The 27,567-nt window shown below is 36.7% G+C and overlaps 1 protein-coding gene across 9 annotated transcripts in view; it reads right to left on the reverse strand.

Annotated features, from left to right (window-relative positions):
• Nucleotides 1-3,337: 3,337 nt before the first annotated feature.
• PDE1A (phosphodiesterase 1A) overlaps nt 3,338-27,567 on the reverse strand; it is a 331,722-nt gene continuing 307,492 nt past the window's right edge. For 8 of the 9 annotated variants that reach the window (XM_040475566.1, XM_040475565.1, XM_040475564.1 and 5 more), the window contains 2 exons: nt 9,052-9,168; nt 3,338-5,916 (listed from right to left, as the gene is read on the reverse strand). In XM_040475566.1, the coding sequence (XP_040331500.1) occupies nt 9,095-9,168 (74 nt within the window). In that variant the 3' untranslated portion in view covers nt 3,338-5,916; nt 9,052-9,094. The remainder of the gene's footprint in view (nt 5,917-9,051; nt 9,169-27,567) is intronic. The other variant, XM_040475567.1, reaches the window with a different exon arrangement.

Consider the following 27,567-nt stretch of genomic DNA (forward strand, 5'->3'; position numbering starts at 1 on the left):
AAGGCAGACCAGAAATCCAGGAACAGAGCGAATGGTGAAGTGAACCAGACAGCCCGGGGTTCGACTGCGTGGGGCTCTGAGTGTTAGGGTAAGGAGTTTAAGGTTTACCTGTAAACCAGCGTTTCTCAGAGTGAGCTCTCCGTCCTGCAGCACTGGCATTACCTGGGGCCCCCAGGTCACACCTACCGACTCCGCATCCCTGGGGCGTGGCCTTGGCAACCAGTAGTTCAGTAGCCCCACGGGGTGACGCTGCCACAGCGGGTGGAGAACCTGTGCGGTGCAAGCCCTCCCAGACTCCCGTGTGTGCCGTGGTGAAGGGGCAACGCTGATCTCCCCAGACCTCCGCGGGGTCAGGCAAACCTCCCCCCCACCCCCCCACCCCCGGGGAAGCTGCAGTCCCTGGGAGTGACTGTTGCCGGCACAAGCATCCTCATTATTCTACTCTAGGATCCTGAGCAACTTGGATCCCCGGGGGGGGGGGGGGGGGGGGGGGGGGGAAGCCCTGTGAAAAGTCGGGACAGGCCTGTGGGCCAAAAAGGCTTGGTGGCCTGTTTTTGCCTGATGCCCCACCCCGCAAGCTGAGAATCACTTTTACATTTTTAAAGGGTTACAAAAGAAGGGAAGGAAGAGGAGGAAGAAGAAAAAATGTTGAGGAAAGAAGAGAAGGAGGAGAAACACTGTAATGGAATGTGGCCTCCAAAGCTGAAGTATTCCCTGTCTCATCCTCTGCAGAAAAAGTTTGCTGACGACTGGTGTAGACGAGGAGAAACTGTTTTTGCAGAGAAGAAGCAATAGGTCCAATGAACTAAGGAACAGAAAAGAAAGAAAAGAACTGAAGGCAGAGAAGCCAAATATGGAGCACAAGGAAGACCGTCAAGGTGTAAACAATGCAATGCTCTTTGAAGAGAAAGACGTGGGGCTACAGCGCTTAGACAAGTAGATTGTTTTACGGCAGTTGGCCCAAGCACCATGCTGTAGTGAGTTCTCAACAACGGAGGAACTCCCAGTCTGTCCAGTTCAGCCGTCTCTCAGGGGTTGGTTTGGTGTCATTTTTGAGAGTAGTGACACGATGAAAGCATGAACTCTGGAGCCTGTTGTCTAGAGTGGAGAAAAACCACCTCATGTTTGAACGCTCTGTGGGCATTTAGATTCATCTTCCTAAAATTTAGTTATTGTCTCAAACAATGACATGTACAGGAATCACCCAGGTATCTTCTTAAATGCCAATTCCAGTTTAGTAGGTCTGGATGGGGCCAGAGAGCGTTTACTTCTAAGAAGTTCCCAGGTGGGCGGTGGGGGCCACACTTTAAGTAGCAAAGGTCTGCACTGAACACCAGTAGGTTATTTGAAGAACACGCTTTTCAGGCCACATATTAAGCATGCAAAATAATTCTGTCCATAGAAATCAAAGGCACCTTCTCTGCTATAATATATGATTCAACTGTTCTCCAAAGCACACCACTCTCGATGTTGGTCACTTGGAATTCTCACTCCAAGTGGTAGGTTTTAAAGACAAGTACCTGGATAGAGAATGAAAGGGAGAATGGAATAAAGGGGAGAAAAGACAGGCAATGGATATGGTGGGTGAAGTGAACAGAGGCAGTCTAGCTTCATGGTTTGGGGACTCACACTCCCTTCGACTTCAAATCTGGACTCTTTCCCTGATCAGCTGTGTGATCTCACACAAATTATTTCACCCTCTGCCATGACTCCTTACCCACAGCTGGGGATAACAATTTCTCAAAGAGTATTTATGGGAGTAAAAGAGACAATGTCAGAAAATAATGTAATGCCACAGTGAGACTATAATAAACACTAAATAATTGTAATGTTTAATTATCAGAGATAAAAAATATAGATCAGCTTCAGATTCAAAGGAAGTTCTCCAAACATTACAAGAGTTAAGCAAATAGCCTAGAAATTTATTAATGTTACTAAAGGATAAATGGCTCCTAAAGGAGCTTTAAATATACAATGTTGGTCTATATATATAGGACTTGTATCTTAAATATTTGGGATTCTCTCAGAAGTAATAACATGTATATAACGTGGGACATTATTAGCTGTTTCTTTTTGACTCTAAACTATATATTGTCTTTATTGCTCAAGGCTTGTACTAAATGGTAGATAAGATTTGTAATATTTAGAAAAGCAATTAGAGGACCAGAGGCTTCATACAGCTTCCAAAGAAGATATGTATTTTATTTTTATTTACTTTTTTTAAATTTTTTTTTCAACGTTTATTTATTTTTGAGACAGAGAGAGACAGAGCATGAACGGGGGAGGGGCAGAGAGAGAGGGAGACACAGAATCAGAAACAGGCTCCAGGCTCTGAGCCATCAGCCCAGAGCCTGATGCGGGGCTCGAACTCACGGACCGCGAGATTGTGACCTGGCTGAAGTCGGACGCTTAACCGACTGCGCCACCCAGGCACCCCTGGGGAATCACGTCATATATCTGATGACTAGATACGTTTTTATGTTTTAATTGAGTGATTTGGCACTGTGGAGCCAGAGTCTCAGAGGTGACACGGATTATACCAATTACTCTTAATTCATTTAGTTGACACTCTCTAGGTCTGCACCTTAATTCGATGTTCTTTGCTTTTTTATTACTCTCAACTGTTACCTTATCCACATGGTTCTTCTTCACACAGCTTTCCTTTCCACTGTGCTTCTGCTCCGCCCCACAGAGATGTAGTAGAAAGAAAAAGGGGTTGTTGGTGACAGAGAGACCTAGAAGCGAATCCAATCTGGAGTCCACCACTTGGGACCTGCATGGCCTAAATGAGGCTGTTTCTCTGAAAGTTGATTTCCCTACTCAGGTCAATACACACTTTGCTGGATTATTGAGAATTAGAGATAATATGTGTTAAGTGTTTACACAGAGGCTGCTCATAGAAAATAGGCAACGAACATGAGCTTTGCTATTATTTGTTAAGTATCAACTCATGTGCAAGCTGTTCTAAGTCTTCTTAGAAGCCCTGAAGATGGATGCAATTTTTACCCTCCTTAATATCCACAGGTGCATTTTACTTGCACCTGGTTGCTTTTCTATGTGGCATTTTGATTATTTATGTGTATGAATTATCTCTGCTATAAGATATGAAGTTTATAGAGAAAAGATTCAGGTTTCCAGATTCCTATATGCAACACGCATCTAGCCAGGAGCTTGCAAATAATAAATGTTCAATGAATTCTTCTATTAAAGAAAGAGCAAAAATCATTTTCTGACAGAACTCATACCAAAACTCACATCTATCCGGTATTCCTGATTTCTCCAACTTTTCAATGCCCCACCAAATTGAATTATATCAGACACCAAATGTTTCACAATATTTTCCCTCAAGTATGATTTATTTAACAATCATATGTAATAGGAAATACAGAGAACTACAGTAGAATAAAAACACAAGAATTGTTGCTTGTCAAGTTAAAAATTAAAACAGCTACTGGTTAAATAAAAAGGCGCATGAAATTGTTGAATATATGTTGTGGAGCTGAGGATAAAAATGCAAAGCAGGACATCCAAGATGCAGCGGCCTGACTCATCGACCCTCTCACCCATCCCTGGCGTTTGCAGGGGGATGGGCACTAGTAACCTCCACGCCCACTCCCTCTAGTCAGCACTAGTTAGTAGCCCTCTTGGAAGAAAAGAAAGAACAAGGGAAGCGAACAGGGGAGGGGAGGGAGGGAATGGAGAAAGGAGGGGAGATTAGAAAAGGAAAAAGCGTATCAACAGCGTGACAATTCTTCTGAAGTGGAGCGTGTTTTCTCCACTCCCTCTGGAAATTCAGTCACAGTGCTTTATAAGTTAAATAACCTGGGAAATTAGGTGAAAGCCCATATACAGACACTGATGAATTCATTATATTTCTCAATTTTTGTTTTCGTAACAAAGCCTATAGATCTTAAAGTATCAATAGGAACAAAATAGACAAGTTTCCTATGACAATTGAGAAGCGATGTTTCCATTTACTTCTCCCTGGAGAGATTCTCTAGCTTTCCCGAAAGACAACTGGCTCAAATAAGAACAAAAGTAATTACACTTCCCAGATAGTCAGATTCTATTTTAAATGCAGAATATTTTCTAGCTGGTAAATAGCTACTTTTAAAAAGACTTTGAAAGCAGTAGTTATAATGTCTTCATAAATAGAAATAAAAAGTCCATTTTTTAAAAGACAAAAAGTCACCATGATGTACATATCTATAAATTTCCCCCAACATATCATCATAGATCAATTTGTACTGCTTACATTTAAAATATCAATTGCATTATAATGTCTATGATACAATTCAGTTATTTAGCTCAGTTCTACACAAGATTCAGGTGAAACAAAAATTAAGGACCTTATTCACAGAACATTTAAAAGCATTTTATGCACAGTCTATGCATAAATATATCTTAAATTAGAATGATGCATACCTAATATGCATATAGAATATGGCTTACACATTAAAGGAGATCTAAGTTGTGGGTTATAAAATCCCACCACTCAGACTTAAAAGCTTCTGATTCTATCAATTTCTAAAATATTGCTTAGCATCATGGAACCCAGGAAAAAAGCAGGTGCAACAGAAAACTCGTTGGATGGATGGACCCTCCTTCACTTTATTCTTTAATTGATGGCTACTCTTGTTTTTTTCCATTCAGTTTCTACCTTTCACAAAGACAGATTCATCGCAGGATCATCGACGTGTTCGCACAGTGAAAAGTTACAACACCTAATTGTGCTTGACTTTTCTTGTCAGCTAATAACAAATAAAAGTAGTTCTTCAGTTTGGAGCAAAGGAAGGGCTCTGCACATGCTCAGGCAAAACATGACAAGGAAGCAGAGTCTCCAAGAATTGCAGTTCGTTTCTGTGTAGGAAAATTATAAAGTCACACCCAATACTATTATCTTATTATCTGTACAGAAAAGTGTGGGCTTCCATCTTCATAGATATTTTTGAGTACAGACACACACACACACACACACACACACACACACACACACACTTCTTGTCACTTATCCCTTGGCCTGTAATATATTTTGTCGTGTCCTAATGGGGTCAACACCCCAGAAGGCAAAGTCCATTCTGAGCACTAACGTCTGTCTCCAAAAATGGCTGGAGGTTCTTGTTATCCCAGAGCGTAGGTAATGTGTGACTTGCATTGTGATGACGCCCGTGTGGGTGACGTATCAGTGCTCTGAAACCACAGAGATGGAGGCAAGTTGGTCCACTGCTTCCAGGGACAGGTTTCACTGCAGTTTCCCAGCTTGACAGTTACAATGAAGTGGTCATTAGGTCGTGGGACCAGGGTAAAGCTCCAGTGTCATCATGGGACTTCAACCACAGCTTCTGAACAGCTCCACCCCTCATGCTGTTCCCATGTATTTAAAAGAGGGCCAATCTAGCCTGTTCTTCAGAGCTACAAAAACATTTTTGCCCATAATTTTGTTTTACTTTCCTTTTACTTAAAACCTTGAAATATTTGTAATTACACAACTCTGCATAAAACAATACATGAAAGTTAATTTTAAAAATGCCTCATCTTTTGCACACGTATCACATAGTCACCTATACTACTACCAGTTCAAAGTGATGACAATTTTAAACTATCCAACTTTTGTCTTATAAATTTCCTTAACTTGATTGAAAAAGCTGGATGAAAACAACCAACACATTTCCTCCAAGACTGTCTTTTGGAGGAAAGACAATGGCAGAAGCACTGACCAAGAAAAATGGCAACTTTGAATGTGTTTGTTTGGCCAGAGTTACTAGCTCAGAATTTATGTTCTTCTTATTAGTTCCTTATATAGGAGTCCATTAAAATGGCCTGATCCACGTGTGTGTTGAAAAGGAGAACATCGCTTTGTGGAAAGTTGAGGATTTAGGATGTTTTTGTCCCGTTCTCATTATCCTGAAATAAAATCTAAATGAAAATGAAGATCATGTTTTAGTCATATACATGCATCAATTACTGTGTGGTAATATCACATTGGGCTTCATATACCTTGTCAGAAATAAAGGATTTATCAGTATATAATAGATATTTGTTTTATACCCATTGGAATTCCTGTTATTTTGTGTGTGTGTGTATGTGTGTGTGTGTGTGTGTGTGTGTGTGTGTTTTATTTCTTTAATTCCAGCAAAAATTTGGATTCCTTGGGTCAGAAGTCACAAACTCAAGTAGCTAAAAACAAGCCTGGAAGGCAGTATAAATGAGGTAAGTGGGCCTGTGTGAATGTGAAACCAGTAGAGTCACAAGGACTGTGGTGAACTAATGAGCGTAAGTCCTGCTTAAAGATATTCAAAAAGATATTTCAAATCAGTGTGGAAGTCAAACAAAGCAAATGCAAAACTAAATCTAGACCACAACACATTAGGTTTTGACCTCTTCTTGGACAGTACACGCAACATTAAAGGGCAGTTCCCTCTTGGTAGGAAGAGGGAACACTTCCCTCCCAATGAGTACCAAATCTGATATTGGTTTGCTTTGGAAGTGCCAGAAACCTCTGATATATCCTTCAAAGAAGACGATATAATAAATTATATGTCCGCACCTTTTAAAATCTTTTGAAATAATAAAGCGGCAATGCATTGTACATCCAATTCCAATCTCATTCACTTGAATTAACAAAATCATTTTCAAAAAGTAAGCAAAACAAAATAGTTTTGCGGATAGAAATTTCTTAGAAATAGTAGTGAAGTTATACAACAGTGTTCCAAGTAGATTTCAAAGGTTGATTTCTTGCTCTAAGTGTAGTGTTGCACATTGATTTATGGGGTTTCATCATGGTGCACATTGAATTAGACGTGTTTCCTGGAAAAGTATCTCATACTGGGGCCCACACACTGAGAATGCAGCAGGCAATGGCTCTCAGAGATATAGCCAGGCTTCCATAAGATCTAAATTTTCCATGATGGCTGCCAGTGAAAGAGTAGCTATAGGTCACAAAGAAGGTGTGGTTAATATGCAAACTAGGAGCCTGTAGGCAAAATCTGACCTTCACACATATTTATTTTGGTCTACAAAGTGTTTCAAAAAGTTTTTGAGTCAACATTAAAAATGGAAAGATTTTTTCCTAATTTGTGCATGGTGAAAATATGTTGGATGCAAAGACTGGCTAGCTGCAGCCTTTAGTCAGGTGTGCTGTGCCCTTTCTAGAAGTTTCCAAGGCTGACCACTGCTCTCACCTTCCAGACAGCGGGCCTGAGTCATAGTTACCAGTTGTCACCACTCCTGTTGGTTTTTTACTTCCCTTATATTAGAGACCTGCCTATTTCTTGAAGGCATATAAATTTCACCTATTGAAGGCCATGATTTCTGGAAGATTGTGCTCCAAAGGCAGAGTTTTCTCCAATTCCTCCAAGAGGAAAACTACAGGATTTAGTTAGTGCTGATGGAAAAAAAAAATGTCTAACAGCTTGCCTGAGTTTAAATACCACTGTTTAGTTTGAGTGGGTCTCAAATCTTTCCAGCTTTGGAGCCTTTTTAGTTGAAAAACAAAAAAAGAGCCTTCAGTAACTGCCAGCTGAATCCCATTGAAGTCTTTTACTGATGAGATGCCAGAATTTTATAGATAATTTTTTTTTTGCCTGAGACATCTTCATAGCTTAAATAGTCAGCTTTACAAATGCACTGGTGACCTGTGTTTCCTACACACAATTTTTGGAAAATGTTCATAAATATTCCAGTTCCATATCATAAATACATAAGAAATGCTGATTTTTAACTTTTTTCTTTTGAAGCTACTTAGTGTGCACTGGTCATCGAGTAGGAATGAAGACTCTTGCTTAATTTTGTTTAACTCAGTTTTCTAATGGAATTGATTTGACAGAAACCTTTTTGTACTTAAAACATCTATAAATCCTCCACTGAGTTTAGTTTTTCCTAAAACATACTTTGAGGGTATGTTGTATGTCATCAGAACTTAAGGACTCTTCTGAAACAGCTGTGAGCTCTAAAGTAATAAATTTATAGTTTGGATGGAGGGATGAAAAGAAATTGCTGTAGCTAATATGAGACAATATGTTAAAATTGTTAAATGTAGACATACATGGGTTTTAGTTGCTGAACACCCACTTTGTGGGCTTGATATCTACCCAAGCTTCATATGTAAAATAGGAATCACAACCACCGACTCTGAAATTGTTAAGAGAACTAAGTGAGATACTATATATGTAAGATGTTGATCACAGTGACGGACACTTGATAGTTGGTATTAAGGAAACTGCTATCAAGAAAAGACAGTCTTACAACCAACTCAAGAATACTGAAAGATAAATCATCTTAAAATCTAACCACAGTTTAACTCTTTCATATCTAAAGCAACATGTGAGGAGCTACTGATAACATTTCAACGACTTGGTATATGGCACTCAGCATTTTCTCTCTTGCGGCCATCACCCCCAAGAACAGGACTCGTTATAGCACGTGGGATTTGTTTCTTACTTTTTAAAGGAAACACTAAGACATCTCCACTATAATTACACAACCTTCCCTCCTAACAGCTTGCACTTCCTCTGTAGGCCCAAGACAATGGTTCTCAACTGTAGTGTACAGAATTACCAACAGACGGGATTATTAAAAATTCAGATTTCCAAGGCATCATTCCCAGAGTTATAATTCAACCTATGATTTAGTAGATCAAAATCAGACCCCAGAAGCTGAATTAAAAAAACACTGATGCAAACAAATGTCTATAGATTTTAGCAAATATTGATGTCTGTTTCATAATATGTACTTGCTTTGTTATCACCCAATGTGATTGGTAATTCATATTTCCTACGTGAAGTAGGAAGAGAAATCAGGATTAAACCTCTCCACAGCCTCCAGATTATTAATTTAAAGGATTAAAAGGTCTCACTAAGTATAATTTTTATTGATGAACAAATTAAATTCTTTGAAAAAGTAAATATTTAAGATTTTGCTTCAGAAAACAGGAGAGACTTTTTTTTTATAAAGATTCCAGGAGGGCATTGAAATAAGGTAACTTTGCCTCTAATGATGTCTACAAGCCATTCATTTCAAAAATTATGTTTCTTGCCTAAAAAATAAAATTACCTCTCATGTTTAACATGACAGAAGCCTTTAAGGTATTTCAAACCTATGAGTGTGTATCAGCATGTTTTTCCTCAGCATTTACTAGGTCTTCTGAGTTCTTATGAAGATCAGGTTCACCTAAAACACAAGCAAACAGATGAACGGAAACAAAATAAGCCTGTGGAAAAAAAAACCTCATGAAGTCAGGAATCTGAAGCAAATAGTGAGTGTTGAAGACTCCATTTTGCAATGGGTTTTGTGGCACATTTCTCCATGGTTTCCAAACACGTTCTTTTCAGACTGTGCATTTAAAGAGCACAGCAGGTCACACTGTGGTAGTTACACAACGTCATGAAGTTGTAGTTTAATCTGGTAATACGAACTGAAACTCATGAGACATGCTTAAACATCTACTAAGTCAAACATAAAAATTGTGCATGTTTTTTTCTTGATATTTTTAAATCAAAACATGTTGTTTCAAACAACCCTTCTACTGATCAGTGTCCTTTAACATACATGGCTTAGTTGCTATGAATTTGAACACATGACTATTAGAGAATAGTAATTTTTAAGATAAGACATAATCTGTCAAAACAAACTAATGGAATTTACAGTCTCTGAATCACTCACCATTTGTATATACCTTGAAGAAAAAAATTAACATGGAAAATATGCCAACATTTCTACAGAGGTTGCCTAGAATCTAATCTATCAAAAATAAAAATATAAAGCAGAAATGTACAGATAAAAGAGTCTTATTATATGGAAAAGAAAGTAAATAAAATAAGCAATTTCAATTTTGAGCCAATTACTCAAAATACCTTAATATTCAGGAAATAGTCATATATGATGGCATGTTCTTTCTATTTGAACTTAGATAAAAAATATACTAAAAAAAATATACTAACAAGTTAAGCATCACACCAGTTATCTTTGAGATAATTCCTTTTATATATACTGTAAGACTGTGTCATCTCAGTTGCAACAGATTTTTTATTGAGGTTATAAAATTAATGAACATATAAGACTTATGGGGTGTTTTCATGAAGCAAAATTATTTTGTCTCCTGCTTTCTTTTTAAAACACTCAAAAAGGGAAAGTTATCTTCTGTCCCAGGATGAAATTTTCAGGTAGTGTCATGACTTTTGCAATCATTCTTGCATAAAATAAACATTGCCTGATCACGTGAAGTCACCCAAGTCTTAACCAACATTAGAAAGTCTTGTCACCTATATTGCACATCAATCTTAAAACAAAGATCAAACAAAGATCATAGAAGATCCCTTTCCAACCTTGAGTTTGTGGCAGAGTCCAGAAATGGTGTGCATTTGGGGACACATGGTTGATATTTCTTTCTGGGTCATTCTTCCCCAATTGGCCACCTTAACTCCTGAGCTGGAGCAAGGGAGAGAAAGGGCTGAGAGGAAAAGCCAAGCTCCTCCTCGAGCAGCACACTGTAGGATGGCTCCGCACTCACTAGACCTGGCAGGTGTTGAAAACTAATTCTTCTATGAGCACATTCATGGGCTCTTCAGGGACTCTTTGCCAGGGACCATGGCTGGAGACATCTCACCACCTTGCAATGGGCACATGAAACTCTGGTTATTTACAATGTTGACAGCCCCCTGGAAATTTATAGTTGCATCTTTAGCTTCCGTGTGCTAAGGTCCTTTCATCCTTCCAAATATGGATGGGCCACATCTGAATCACATGAAACACTCACGAAGCAACTGTTGCCATAAATTACTTGAGGAAAGACTGAAACCTACATAGATTCCCCTCATTTTGCTCACCTGTCACCAGCTAACCCTTTAGATCTCATGTTTAAACGAAACTCCATTCCCAATATCTCCTGAGGGGCCTGGTGCAGCTCCCTTCTCTTGATTTGAGGTAGAGGGAAGCATTTCTACATCTCTCCCAATAGCTGATAGCTCGTTAAAGAAATTCTACTTGCAAATCCTTTTTCAACCATTAACAACCTGACCCTTTCATTTGTTGGAGTTGGGTAAGGATTATAAGCATCCTATAATTGGCTTTGAATCTTCTTTGAAATTCCTATCTCACAGGTTTTATTTCTGACATTTTAGACTCATGGCTTAAACTTCTGATTTAGTATTCTGTTACTTAGGACTAAATTAGAACAGAACAGAATGAAAAGAACAGGCTGAATTAAAAGAGGAATATAAGTAATTCTCTGGTTCTCAAAATTTTGAGAAAAACTTTTACAATGGGCAAAAAACACTAAGGAAAAGGAACTTACCAGTAATGAAAGAGTGGATATGGAACAAAATCACCAAATGGTAACAATACAGCAATTACAAGCTAAAATTCTTGTTAAAACCAGTCTATATGTATTCTAACATGAATGTGTTGTTATATTACTTGTTTATTAAATCATATGTGATCTAGGTAACAAAGAATATAAATTAATGAGTAAGAATGACAAATTTTATTATTATTAATAGTAATATTAACAGCAGCAGCGAAAAGAGTAGTTAACATTTAGGGAATATTTACTCTGTGCTAAGCACTATGCTAAATGCTTCATACATTTTATCATTTAATCTCCCCAACAATTTTTATTACCCAAGTTTATATATCAGCTAAGGAGCAGAGCTAGGCATTCAACCCCAGAGTCATGTACTTCACTACTAAACCAAAGGGTTTGGTTGCACAGTGCTAACTCCCAGACCCAAAGGGGCAAATTTCTATTGGATTTGAAAGAGTGAAAGCATTCCTTGTTGCCTAAACAACAATGGCAGAGGTTCAAGTTGAGAAGTGTAAACATGCTATTTTTCATCTTCCTGCTCTGACAAGCTATTAGGATTCAAAATTCAGTTCTTCAGAGATGAATAATTTGATAGCAAGAATTGTGAGAAGCATTTTCTAAAGAATAAAACTCTTTTTACTGCCACTCTGTGTAGTAAAACCTACAGGAGACAGACTAAGAAGGACTCAGATGCCAAATCCTATATTCAGGGGAATTTCAAAGCAAAGTGCTGCAAGAAAGAATCAAATGTTTTCTTGCTATACCATGGAGGAGCGATAGAGATTTGTGACTCCAGGAGCAATAAGAAAGTATTCAATTTAAAAGTCAACACAAATATGTGACTGAGGTGCCTATTCTTAAAAAACCAAAAGTTGTAAATTAGTGAAAACCCTATTATAATTTTTGTCTTGATGATTTCCGACTCTCTACCCTGCAACACTATAGTCGACCATCCACTGTAGACGTTAAGGATCTCAAATTGCACTGTTTTCCCTGTATATTCATCTACACCAAGAGCAATGAATTGTTTCTAACCTAAAGACTGCAAACATCACAAGTTTCCTAATTTTTAGTGTTTATGATCCAATTCTTTAGTGAAGAGAAGACTGTTTTTGTATGAGTTTCCATCTAGAGAAGAGTCAGGAAAGCGTATGTCCTTTGACTCTGTTCTTCATTTTTCCCATGGAGACAAAAACCACTTGTCTCCATTCACAAGCTGAATACATAATTATCAGCAATTAGATACCTGCTAAGAAAGCATATTCGGCAAATATCGGTGGTATGCATATTCCAAAATTCTAGGAGTCTTTAGATGTCCCTGATAATAGACTATAAACATTATTTGACAAATTTGTAGACTGGTTGAATTGGGGATACCAAAACCCCAAACAAGTAATTTTTTCCTCCATCTTATTTAGCTTTAAGTCATAAGTCTTAGAGGGCTTAATTGGTAGCTATCTTGATTAAGGTTCAAAAATCAGCCAAAATAGAAATCAGTCTCACATATCCAGCTATCCTTTAACCTGGGATGAAAAAGGCTAGTGTTCTTTAAAAATGCCTTCCATGCTACTTTCTTTCCTCTCCTATGTACATGCTCCTATCTAACTTAGGCTGGCTATGATGAGAGGCTATTTGAAAGGCTGTGTGAAGAGTGTCTCATCTACTTGTAGTTTTTTTTTTTTTTCTTTAAGTAGTAGTGAAATAAATTGCTTCTCTTGGTCATAATGCAAATTGTTCCTATTAAAGGACACTTATAAATTGTAAATACATGCTTTAAAATAAAAGCACTTTAAGCAATTAGTCACACAGCACTTTATTGATCCACAATATTTAGCTAGAATTGTGGGGAGTAGTACAATCTCTAATCTATAAAGACTCATATAACAGGATTAGCCTCATGATGGAGGTGAATTTATTTAAAATAAATCATAGGTGCTTTATCATTTCTACATTACTAATGCCAAAACTATTATCTTATTCTTGTTGAATTCCTTTGATGAGATTTCTATTTCTTACCAATGTCTCTGGGTTTTCTTTAATCAGCAGACTTGCTCGGCATATGTTATAGAAGCCTAGCCCAAGATGGAAGGATGGGAACGTAGGACTCTTCTGAATGAATCCCACGTCCAGAGTAATGAGTTTATTGTACTGAATTCTTTACTTCCACAAAAATTTCCTGATACAAATAAAAATTGGTCAAAGCTTCCAAGCTCACTCACTACCAATTGTCTTGCTAAAGAATGGGCCTAGGTTGGGTTTTGAAGAGGTTATGGAAATGAAGTTTGAACATCAGATTGTTTGTTTTCACCATTTCTTCTCGAAGGCTTATATTTTAAACTTTAACTGAAGAGATCTCTTGGATTGTTTTTTATTTTCCTTATTTTTTCATAATTTCTTCATAGAAATTAAATACATGTAAAAAAAGATACAAAATTTCAGCTATAAATCTTTTTTTGCATGATTTCTAGGAAATCCCTAGATTCCTATAGTTAACAAGGGAACATTATATTAGCCAAACCATGAGCAAGAGTCCCAGAAGGAGTAAACTCAGAATTGAAGAATAATTCATCTAAACTCAGGCATACTTTGAGGAGTAAAAATATTAATGTTAATAGATTCTTTTAGGAAAGAAGTGAATTGCTGTAAACTAAGTTTGATGGGTTAGCTAAAATCTTCTTCTTCTTCGTCGTCTTCTTTTTTGGGGCCTTTAGGTCTGCAGGATACTTAAAAATTTTTTTTTCTTAAAAGGTTCTATGCCAAGAAAAAATAAAGGCAAGTAACTTAAGTGGCAGAATCCTCAACAGAAAGTATTTAGATAAAGTTTGTTCATGTTCAGCTTTTCAAATTGGGCCACTATACCCACCATTCAGAATAAGCCACTTCATTCCTTCACTCACTCCTGCAGAAAACTGGTTGGATTTGAGACATACTTTGGAGAGATACTCTATAGATAATTTTGATGGATTAATTAATAATGGAAAGGTGAGGGGCATCTGGGTGGCTCAGTCAGTTACATGTCTTTGGTTCAGGTCTTGATCTCATGGTTTGTGAGTTTGAGCCCTGCTTCAAGCTTTGTGCTGACAGCTTGGAGACTGAAGCCTGCTTCAGATTCTGTGTTTCCCTCTCTCTCTGCCCCTCCCCCACTCATGCTCTGTCTCTCTCTCAAAAATAAATAAACAAAAGTTACAGAGAGGGAAGGAGGCAAACCATAAGAGACTCTTAAATACTGAGAACAAACTGAGGGTTGATGGGGGGTGGGGGGGAGGGGAAAGTGGGTGATGGGCATTGAGGAGGGCACCTGTTGGGATGAGCACCGGGTGTTGTATGGAAACCAATTAGACAATAAATTTCATATAAAAAATAAATAAACATTAAAATTAAAAAAAATGGAAAGGTAATAGAAGAGTCAAGATCAATTCACCATACATCAATTCACTTGATATTTTAAAAAAGATTTTACTTTTTTTTTTCCTTTTCAACGTTTTTTTTAATTTTTATTTTTTTTTTTAATTTTTGGGACAGAGAGAGACAGAGCATGAGCGGGGGAGGGGCAGAGAGAGAGGGAGACACAGAATCAGAAACAGGCTCCAGGCTCTGAGCCATCAGCCCAGAGCCTGACGCGGGGCTCGAACTCACGGACCGCGAGATCGTGACCTGGCTGAAGTCGGAGGCTTAACCGACTGCGCCACCCAGGCGCCCCCCAAAAAAAGATTTTACTTTTAAGCAATCTATACACCCAGTGTGGGACTTGAACTCACAACCCTGAGATCAAGAGTTGTATGCTCTACCTACTGAGTCATCCACTTGATTGATGGAATTGATCCACTGCATATTTTCTCATGAGTTAAGCTTTATCTCATATCAAAATTGTTATGATCAAGCAGTGTTTTCCCATACTATACTTCTTTAAGGAAGCCTTCTATAAGATCTCCATGTAGTTTGGAGGCACATATATGAGCCCAGGAGAGTAATAACAATTACTGTAAAACACTAAGTTCTAAATACTTTATATGTATAAACTAAACTAATCTTCACAATAGCTCTTGAGATAGACATAAGTTTTCTGATCCTCACTTTAAAAACTGGCAAATTGAAACAGAGAGGTTAAGTAACTTGCTCAAGGTTACATAGCAAGTAAGTGATGGGACCAGAATTGAATAGATAGTCTAGGCCCAGAGTTCTAGATCCTAACTGTACACTATGCAGCTTTCCTGGGTATAGTTTATTTAATAGCTGCTATGTTTTTGTGTTTCCTTAGTATGAGTTTATGCCTTATCTTTGAAATTAAATATCATGGTAAATGATAGCCTTTTTTTCCAAAGGCAGAGACAGAGAATAAGAATAAAAAAATGTCTTCGTGAAAATATGTTCTTCAATATTAGACACAAGGACAGTCTCAGCTAACTAATTAATTGGGGTGTTCCCACTAGTCAACTACAATTAACCATTAGGTCAACTGTTAAGGAATCACAGTAAAGAAGGTATATAAGAGCAGCTTTAAAAACCAACAGGTTTTTCAGGGGGGAAATAACTGGGCTAATCTGACAAATGGAATTATATATTGTACAAGTCATTCTCAAATCCCCCCCCCAAAAAACAGTATATGAAGCCATTTTACTCTTGCTGTTCACTCCTACTATAATGCAAACACTTTTCAAGGATATCTGTCCCTTAAAATTTTTATCAGTCATGTTTATTTAATGGCAGAGAACTATTAAGACATTTGTTCAGAAAAATGGTAGAATTAATTAAAAAACACAATGAGTTTATGGAAGTCACATTACCTTTATATTACCTAAATACTTGATGTTTTAGAAAAGGACATCAAAGTGAAAATACAAGCTTTATTGCAGATGACACAGTGATTAGATGCTCAAAGAAAATTTATTGACACTCAACATATTATCTCAGTAAGGAGAAATGCTACAAAATGCCATTTAAACCAATATTTGAAAGCATGAAGATGCTGGGGTAGCCATAGCAGTTGAACTACGTCAACCAAAGAATTTGTAGCTTTTATTTATGTGGTTAGTGATGCCACTTGTGCAATCTGCAAAAAAACAGGTTCTTTTTCTCTCACAGGGCCAGATAAATTTCCAGCAGTGGAATGAAATCTCCAAGTCTTTTGGTCACATTAGAGCTGCCACCATGTGTGAGGTATTGTTTAAGGATGTTTACTGATCAGGAAAAGTTAATGCTTTGAATTGGTTTTTGCTTCTGAAAAAAAGGATACTCATTTAAAAAACCTTGAGACAATATTATCTAAGAGTTGGAATAATTAAACTGTACTTTAGCATTTATAATTATCCATGTTTGTAGGAATTGTGGAAAAATTAAGAAGATAAATATAATTGATATTTTTTCTTAATTTTCAATATATTTTACTTTTGCTCCTAAAACCTTTTGTGACTTTTGCACTCATCAGTAGTGATACTCAAATGATTCTTTTTTCTTTTACTTTTTTTAGTTTTTTAATTTTTATTTATTATTGAGAGAGAGAGAGTCAGAGCATGAGTGGGGGAGGGGCAGAGAGAGAGGGAGACAGAATCCTGAAACAGGCTCCAGGCTCCTAGCTGTCAGCACAGAGCCCAACATGGGGCTCCAACCCATGAACTGCCAGATCATGACCTGAGTTGAGGTCAGACACTGAACTGACTGAGCTACCCAGCCCCCCCCCCTTTTTTCTATTTCAACTTATTTTTTTTCACCATTTGATTTATTGCCTAAAAAGCTGGGGTTCTAAGGAGCTCAATTCTAGTTGATTTCAAGTAGAGCAGATACCCTCCGAATCTAATAAGAAGCTATCTTGAAGGATATTAATATTGTCTACTAACAAATAGTATACAAGTATTAGGATATAGGACTATATTATATAAAGAAAAAATATGGAATCTGTGACTTATTTTAAAAATAAAAAATATAATTATACTTCCTTTTCTTTTATCTTCTTCCTAGTAATGTATTTTAATAATCCTAACAAAAAATCAAATTCTTTGAAGAAATAGAGTTAGAGGGACCAATGCCCTTATGTAGGTAATAACTTGACTTTCAGGTACAACTGCACTCTATCAATCCTTAATCTACTGAGAAAGCATTGAGAAAATCATTAAGCTTTTCGTATGTGTGTACCTCATAAGTTATGGTCATGTACAACATAATCCTATTTTTTATAATTTAATATAAATATCATAAGTAATTTCCTTAACTCAGAAACATTTGGTAAGCTCATAAACACTATGACAAAGTATAGGAAGACATTTTTGGCTGAATATGGATTTCAGAGCAATTCTTAACTCATTGGAGGTTAAGTTTCTTCCCTTTACTATTTATAAGACTTTATATTGACTATGTCTCTAGTTTAGGAGAGTTATAGAAATATATTTTTAAGGAAAAGAATATCGTACACTGAAAACATATACTGAAACATAGATACTGACATAGGACTTACTTATATTTATTCATTTGTATATAAATGCAGCATAAACTCTGTGTATGAACCAATATATGTCCTAAATTCTGAGTGATCCAACTAAAATGATGGTAAAGACAGAATTAGCTGAAATTGTTAAGCATAACAATGAAATAGTGCTCAAGAAAGAAAAACAAATGCTTTGTAACACTCACTAAGGACCATCAGAGTGCCCTTAACAAAACAAAAAGAACAAGAGGCATGCCTTGGATGGAGAGGATCAGTGGAACCGTCTGGAAATAACTTCTTATATCCTGACTACATCCAACTATGGATAAAATCGCAAAGTTGTCCCAAGATAAATCGGCTTCATTTCCAAATTAAGTAAAGAGCACATCATACCATTTGTGCTCCCACCAATACAGATCTCACCTCTGCTTGTCCTCGTCCCAGTACCCAGGTGAAACCATTTCTTCATCATCCCTGAGCCAGCTCATAATCACTAGAGATGCAAGCCTGCTCCTTCCACCTTCCTTCTAACTTCTATTGTCCATGTAAATACAAGCGGAGAGTTCACACACACTTCAACAATATCACTTTAAAGTGCCCCCAAGTTCTGCTGCTGTTACAGTTTCTCTATCAACTAACAGGTTGGGCAAGACTTCTGCTCTGGAAGAAAATTTAGAAAATGTAAATAAACCAAACTGTCACAACCAGCTTCTAGAAGATGATCTAGAAACTATCCAGAAGGTTACTGGCTTTGATTTGAGATGAATTAAGCACAAATCCCAGTCTTTTCCAAAACTAAGTGTATGGATTTAGACAATTTAAGTTCTCTGAGCCAGTTTTATCAGAGTACAACTCCCACCTTGTGAGGTTGCTGTAATAAATGTATAAATGACCCATGGGAAGGTAAATAATGTAAAATTTCACTCCCAAATTCATAATTTTCAACATTTTAAAACAAAAATGTCTATGGGATATAAGTACACATTTGAAAGCTCATGGGATCAGTTGTGTTGAGATAAAAATTATGCTACTCTGGGATAAGTTTTCACAAAAAGTTGTTACTTCTTTCTGGATTTACTACTGTCATGATACTATTTTCTGTGTATTATATGAAACTGAAAAGGAATGAGGAAGATCCATATGTAATATGTGTACAAACCTGTAATTTGGACAATTTACATGCCCCTCAGAGACCTCAGTTTTCACATTGGTAAAATGGTGATAGTACCTAAATCACAGGGCTGTTTGGGGTGCCTGGGTGGCTCAGTCTGTTAAGCATCTGACTTCAGCTCAGGTCATGATCTCAAGGTTCACAAGTTCAAGTCCCGTGTGTGGCTCTGGGCTGACAGCTCAGAGCCTGGAGCCTGCTTCAGATTCTGTCTTCCTCTCTCTCTGTCCCTCTCCCACTTGCTTTCTGTCTGTCTGTCTCTCTCTCAAAAAAAAAAAAAAAATATTAAAAAAATTAAAAAAAAAAGAACTCAGTATATTGCCTGGCAAATAAATGTGTACTTAGTAGGAAACGAATCTGCATTCTATTTAGCATTAATACCTACATGATTACAAAAATCACTTACCATATATACTGTAATATATAATATTGCATTTTAAGATATTTAAGATACAAAGAACAAATATAAAGTTTAATAATGAACCTATCTCAATATATTAAAATGTCATGTTAATCATAATGTAAATTTTATCTTTCAAAAATTTTAATACTTTCCCATAATTTTTAAATATTTCCTTATTTCTGGTGGGAAAATCTTTCAATTTTGTGTTTTAATTTTTCAAGCAATATTACAAGACCTATTTTGGGAAACCTTTTGTTTCCTGTTGAGAAATCTATGAAATTTTCTAGCAAAATTGATTTTAAATGAACCTGTTTGACTAAAATATATTCAATACATTTCAAATAAATTATAAAATGTGCAAAGATAAGAAAACATTTAACTTATTAGTAACTCATATGAAGGCATAGATACAGTGATTAAGTTTTTAAAAAATGTCCTGATGCTAATAGGAAATAAAGCTTTTTATAGGAATGCTAATGAAGTTGAAGCCTCTAACTGAACCATGGTCATCCAAGACATGCCTAGGCATGTGTGAAGAACTATAGATATCATTTTAGACAGACAGTCAGGCTTTCGTTTTGTTGAATGGGTTCCTTTGAGGCCAGAACTAAACTGTTCTGTGCAACTGAGGGGGTTTTAGTGGCAGAGAGGGGAAAGAGGAGCTGAGGTTGTGAATCAAGAGCAATATAAGACTAAAGGTTTTGGAGACAGAACAGAGGTGAGTGGTGACAAAGAGATTTATCTTTTGCTCAGAGGTATAATGTTAAGACAACAAAGCTTTCAATGTGCTTGGAATTTGGAATTATTGGGAGAATATGACAAAGTCTATATTGCACAAAGTAAAATTAGAGCAAGTGAATAGTTTTTGGGTGTCTGAAAACGTCGCAAGTATAGACATTGTGCAGTGGACTTTTGGGGAATACCCCCACATTTAGTTTCCCTTTTTCCATTTGTCAGTTATTTTTTTCTCTTTCGAGATCTTTTAGCTAACAAAAAATACATGGTACAACATAGGGTAATGTCATTTCAGTTATAGGGACTCACCAGTAAAATCAGAGTTTTATGAAATGGAGTCAATTCTCCTCTACCCAACAGTGACCAAGTTTTTACCTGGCCTTGAGCAGGAACTAGAGATCTAAAGCTGAATATCCCATGAATTCTGTTCTCAAAAAAAAACTACCAGCGTTTGTTTGGCACATAGTAGGCCTAGGTAAATATTTTTGTAGTGACTTCATTAGTAGTTCTCAACTTCCTGTCAGGTTCCATTAAAGTAACTTCTTGCTTTAATATGTGTGACACATTCTAATCACAATATCTTATAATATGCATGTGGAGAGATGGTGCACACCCCCAAAGGGGACTCTTGGAATCTCCTTGAGGCATGTACAGTTGGAAACACATCCTGAAGCTCCTCTTATTCCCTCTCTTACTCCCAACACTGATTTTGGGAGGTCCCTTTTGAATGCATTTTTCTCTTCACATTTAGAGAATGCAAGTCTGCATATGATAAATATCCCAACTGGAGTATAAATAACACAGCTATGCTTACATAACTAAGTAACAGGCTTCTTGGAGAAGGTGATTTAATGGAGTTTTGGAAGATAGGTAGGATTTTTTAAATGTTTTATTTATTTATTTTTGAAAGAGAAAAAGAGCATGAACAGGAGAGGGGCAGAGAGAGAGGGAGAGAGAATCCCAAGTGGGCTCCACACTGTCAGTGCAGAGCCTGTCATGGGGCTAGAACTCACGAACTGAGAGATCATGACTTGAGCTGAGATCAAGAGTTAGACACTTAACCAACTGAGTCACCCAGGTGCCCCAAGATAGGTAGGATTTTAATGAGCAAAGTGGAAGAGGGGACCAAAGGAGTACATTCCATGAGGAAGAAAGAACAAGGGTTAAAGTAGAAAGAAAGTCCACTGACTTTCCCAGTAGTAGAAGGCAAATGTTCCAGAGGAGATGTGTGACCCAAGACACAGATATTTTAAGGGATATCATTATCAAGGTACACACTGCTGTTTCCTGTGTACAGCCTGCCAGGGTGAAGCTGGCTCAGATTCTAATCTGTACTTGGCTTGTCTTGATCATGAAGTGATTAAGTTTCCTGCTCTCCCCCTCCATGTCCTCTGCATTCATTTCAATGCACAAAAGTGTTCTGTTTTGACCTACCTCTGTAAACTGGAGATAAGCCATATTGAACTTCAAATTTTTTTTTTTTTTTTTTTTTTTTTTTAGAGAGAGCAAGAGGGAGTGAAAGAGAGCACAAGCAGGGGGAAAGGGGCAGAGGGAGAGAAGGAATATTAATCTTAAGCCCAACGCAGGGCTCGATCCCACGACCCTGGGATCATGACCTGAACCAAAATGAATAGTTGGATAATCAACCAACTGAGCCACCTAGGGACCCCACATATCAGACTTTTAAAAAATAAAATAGCCCAGAAGATGCTAATGTGCTGCCAGGGTTGAAGACTATTGAGTTCTGCCATTACAATAATTGAATGAGTGAATGAATAAGCACATACTCACTGTTCAAACTGTTATGTAAGCTCTTCTAGGCTTAAGTAACTTTGGTGAGTACCACCTCTTCAAACTCATAATTCTGATCTTCCAAATGTTCCATTCTAGCAAATGCAAACTCCTGCTCTATTGTACTGATAATATAATATAGAATGTCAGCTAAAGAGATTAAGTTGAAAATAGGAATAAAATAAATGTATAATACAGAATTTAATTTACTAATAATTTTAAATATACAATTTAAAAATTACTGCTGGGATCTCATTTAAACTGATGTTAATTGCATTTTTAAACCATGATTAGAAAAAAAAAATGAGAGCGAGCTCTAGTTTTTATTTGAAAGGTTTTGCTTCCCTCTGTTTGATTAATTGTCTCTTCTGAGCTCTAAACAATATGTATGTATTTTCTCAAAAAGATGCTTGGGTTTAGTCCTGGGAGTTTGAAAGTTGTAATTTTGTTTACATGATGAGTTTTGATTGATTAAAAGGATAATGGGAAGGAATAACTAAAACATTTTAAGAACAAATATTTAGAAACATAAACCTTTAAAGTAACTCAATACAAAATAATATAAACATATTTTTGTTGTTTAAAAACAATCTTTTTATTTTCTCTAAGCAGCAGATGCAGAAGAGTTAGGAACACTGTTAAGTACTGATAGAGATTGCTGGCAAATAAGAAAAAAAAGGGGGGGCAGAACTTTAGTAGAGATCTATGGGACAAAGTGCAGCGAAATATCACAGAGTGATATAGACATCTGGGAGGGAAAGTGCCGCTATGTGGCTGGTTTGGGTGTGATGCTTAACAATCAGGTCTCAGAAGCATTAGGAGAAAAGGAGGAGAGATCAAGCAAAAGGGGGATGGCAAAGCTTTGGTGGCCTATAGTGGCCAAACCCGGGGTCACGTGTCAGAGGTAGAAGATGGAAGGAGCAGGAAGTAGACAGGAGGGGGTATGTCTAGAGAGATGAGAAAGAAGTTAAGCAAGGTGGCCATCCCATGGTCACATTACGAACTTTGATGCCACCTAAGAAGAAAAAGGAAATCAAGAACACTCAATTGAATAGGCTTACTCTAATTCAACTAAAACATTTGAATGACAAGCTTATGTTTTCTTTAAACATGTAGCATGGAGATTTCAGCTAGAAACAAGCTTATGTTTTCTTTAAACATGTAGCATGGGGATTTCAGCTAGAAACTGTATTTGGTCACAGAAAAGTAAAAGAAGTTACATTATTTGTGAACCTGATATGGACTAAGAAATTGATATGTACTATAAATATATTACTTAAAAGACTTAACTACTTAATATTTTAAAAAATCTGCATAGTATTTAGATACATTTTTTTCTGCCTCATGTTTCTATCAAGATCCCCAAATTCCCTGGTGAGACAGATAACAGCTATTTACCTCATCATGGATAAAGCTCAAAAAATATGGCATTGGGTAGAAAGATATTCATTAAAGAATGTGTACCACGTGATTTCATTTACACCAAGTTTTAAGGTTTGTTTGTTTATTTATTTATTTATTTATTTATTTATTTATTTGGGACAGAGAGAGACAGAGCATGAACGGGGGAGGGGCAGAGAGAGAGGGAGACACAGAATCGGAAACAGGCTCCAGGCTCTGAGCCATCAGCCCAGAGCCCGACGCGGGGCTCGAACTCACGGACCGCGAGATCGTGACCTGGCTGAAGTCGGACGCTTAACCGACTGCGCCACCCAGGCGCCCCTACACCAAGTTTTAAAACATGAAAAACTAAATTATGTATTGTTTAAGGTTACAGAAGGAGGAATAACAGCTAAAAAACTAAAACAAAAAAAAGAAATAGTTATCATGAAATTCATAGTATTGATTAGATCATGGTAGGGAAAGAGGGAAAACATGATTAAAAAAGGACTTGGAACTTCTAGGGATGGTAATATATTTTCTTGGCCTAGATGGTAGGTTTTCTCCCTCTGTCCCTTCTTTTCTCTTTCTTTCCTTCCTCTCTTTGTTGCCATTTTCTCTCTTTCCTTCTCTCTCTTTCTCTCTCTCCCTCTCTCCCCATGTCTATTTCTCTCCTCCTTTCTTTCAATGCTTAATTGTCTGAGGTCCTACTTTGTGACAGTCACTGTGCTAAGAGCTTAAGAAACATCAGTGATCGACATAAATATCTTCATTCTCATGAAACTTATTCTGAGTGGAGGAAGACAGACAACAAAAATTAAGCATAGTAAGTCAATTATTTAAAGGTTAGACAGTGATCTGTGAAGTGTCATGGGAAAGTAGTTGAGAGGGGATCAGAGGTCAAGGGAGGAACCTGGGGGGAATTTGAAATGTTTGCCAGAGGAGGCCTTACTGACAAGTGACAACTGGAGCTAGATTGGAAAGTAGAGAGGAGGCAGTCACGTGGTGTTTGGAGGAAGCGTGTTTCTAACAAAGACATGCTGGTACAAAGCACTTAAAGCAGGAATGTATCTGATGTGTTGAAAGAAAGAAGACAAAAGGACAGTGTAGTTGCACTGGAGCTAGTGAGAGAGAGAAAGAGAAATGGGAATTGAATCAGCAAGATAAAGGAGGTAGGGCAGACGTGGATCATATAAAGCCTTATAGGCAGCAAAATGCTACTCCAACCTGTACAGGCTCCTATGACCTGATTGTTGCATTTTAGGAACTTTGTAAGTTGGTTGTTAAACCTAGTCATTCTTAAAAATAAAATTATAGGGGCTTACAATTAAATAAATTGTATTAAAAGTAAAGGTGCTAAGTGTTTAAAAATCATTTCCTAATTATTTTGACCCATTTTCTCATTATCTATGTCTTCAGGTTAATTATAGCTACCAAATCTGTATGATGCAAACATCTCATGTGCACCTCTTTTCCCAATTCCCATGTTCAGAGATTTTATACTGACAGCTTGAAACTGGCCATGGTAGGAATATTTACACCATGGATGTCATCAAACTTTATGAATCAGGGCTTGATTTATTGTTTCATTGTTGTCTAAAGTGCTGGAGGTAAAAAAAATAGAGATTAAGTTTAAAAGTGTGTCATGTCTAAAATTGCTACATTATAAATAGCACAGAAATTTGAGGAACTTTTTTCCAGTATTCAAAAATCATTATCCACTCAAGTGACCAAGAAGTCATTTGTATTTTCGATGAACAGGTGAAATTGACATATGCCTTCTATGTTTTTTAAGTTTTGACATACGTTTTTTATACTTTCACCTTACTCCTTGATATAAATGAAAATATCAGTGTTCTTATCTGAACAACTTATGTTTGTCAGTTGCAACCATAAGTTGACCATAGACACAGAGTTTGGTAAAAATCAACTAAGGCATTCTGTGAAAACCAATCACCTATATAGAGTTTACAACAAAGGCTACTGCATATTTTATTACTACTCTTCAACATGTGTTACACTTCCTTTATGTGTAAAATATATGAGAAACCACATGTGTATGTGTGTGTGTATACTTTTTTGAGACAGTTGTTAAACTTGCCATCATACTATTACCTGTAGGCCACTGTAAGGATTGCCCATACTGTATTATTGACTTATAAATAGTACATATATGTTTTTATATATTTTTGTGGTATATTTCATAATATTTTTTTAAAAAACTAAACATTAAACAACTTAAATAGTGCTCTATGACTATTAAGAAAATTGAATCAGCAGACAAAAATTATCCCACAGAGAAAGCAGCAGGCTCACATGGTTTTTAAAAGTAAATTCTGCCGAACATTCAATGCCAATTTAAGGCTCACAAACTCTCAAGAATTTAAAAACTCCAATTTATTTTCTGAGGCCAACCTCAGTACCAGAAGTCTGAGAAAGGAAAACTGCAGGCTCACCTCACTCATATAGATTTTTTAAGTCAGCCAAAGTAACACATAAATTTTAAAAAGTTATTACATTACAATTAAGTTGGGTCTAATCAAGGAATACAAGGTGATTCACCATTAGAAAATCTCTTAATTCATTACATGAACTAATTAAAAAGAAAAATCATATGATTATTTAAAAAGCCACAGAAAAGACATTTGATAAAACTAAATGTTTCATTTAAAATACATTTTCTTAACAAATTATTTGTGGAAATGTAATTAACCTCATAAAGAGAAGATCAAAATAAAATTAAGAAATAGCACACTTTATTGCTGCAACATTGAATATTTTTCCTTTTGAATTCAGAGACAACCTAAATGCTCTCACCATTTCCATTTCAGATGCTTCTGGATAAACTTGCTAATGCAACTGATTCAAGAAAAACAATCATTAGAGATATACATTTGGGAGAGAAAAAAACTGTCATTTGCAGAAGATCAGTTTTCAAAATAAAATTGTATTTTTATACAGCAGCAAGAAACAGCCACTTGGAACAGCAACAAAAATATAAAATACTGATGGAAAATCCAACAAAATACATTCAAACTTTTGAAATAAATTATTATTAATTATAAATATTGATTACTTGATATATAATATGCTTAATGTAATGCCGGGCATCTAATAACGCTAAAAAGTATTTTCCATGACCATTATTATTATTATGAAGGAAACGTATACTTTCTGAGAAACATGAAAGAAGATATATAAGATATATATGAATAGGAAGACTTGATATCAACGATGACAATTCTTTCCAAAATATCAAAGTAATTCTGACCAAAATCCTACTTGTTTTCTTTTTTTTTTTTTTGGTGGAACTTATGAGCCACTAAAAGCAGCTACAAAAGCAGGTGTGAAACGTTTCAATGAATAATATCATACCAAACATATTCTATGACCGTAGAGCAATTACATAGGAAGTAAGTCCCCAAAAGAAACTAGAAAACACTTGTGTATTTGCAAGTTTTAATACATATTCTAAAATGTCTTATTTGCCTTAAGCTAGCTCTAGGTTTCCTTCTGGTTCTAAATAGCTATTAATCATAGGACGCCTGGGTGGCTCAGTCGGTTAAGCATCCGACTTCGGCTCAGGTCATGATATCACGGTTCATGAGTTTGATCCCGTGTCGGGCTCTGTGCTGACAGCTCACAGCTCAGAGCCCGGAGCCTTCTTCAGATTCTGTGTCTCCCTCTTTCTGCTCCTCCCCCATTCACACACACTCTCTCTCTCTCAAAAATAAATAAAAGCATTAAAAAAATTAAAAGAAAATAAAATAAATAGCTGTTAATCATGCACAATGCAAATCTTGTGGCGTCTCAGTTCCCACATTGCCTCCTTTTCTCACTTGTTAATCGTCTTTAAGCCTAGTGTTTTGGGATTTGAATCTATATCAAATAAATCAGAAAATTACCCAGTACAGTAAGAAACATATTGTATTCCATTCCAGTATGACCCACTCCCCACCCCACACTCCCAATTCCATTCTGGGATGTAATTTGTTTTTGTCAAATACACATTTTCTTTGAGAAGATCAGAAGCAGATCTGGGATTAGTTTGCAGTTTTTGTTCCAATTAAGGTGGACTTGGTGGATCTGGTTCAGTTTGTAATTTTTTGTTCTAAACACAAACCAAACCATCAAGTGGCTTACCAAAGTAACTCTTTTGCCTTGAAGGAGAACCAAAATTTGTGTTTGCCATTTGGGAGCTACTCTAAAGAGACATGCTTCTTTAACAATTCCAGGCATGAAGCTAAGCCACTCTTCCATTTCAGCTTGTGACACAGGATGGCAGGTCACCAACAAAAACAAGGTACATTTATCTGTTCCTTTAGAATTGTTACATTTCTTTGCTGCCTATGGTTTCCTTGCTTGCTAATTGC

This window comes from Herpailurus yagouaroundi, unplaced genomic scaffold, assembly GCF_014898765.1.
Source record: "Herpailurus yagouaroundi ecotype Mexico unplaced genomic scaffold, PumYag 140, whole genome shotgun sequence".
In the NCBI taxonomy this organism is placed as follows: Eukaryota; Metazoa; Chordata; class Mammalia; order Carnivora; family Felidae; genus Herpailurus; species Herpailurus yagouaroundi.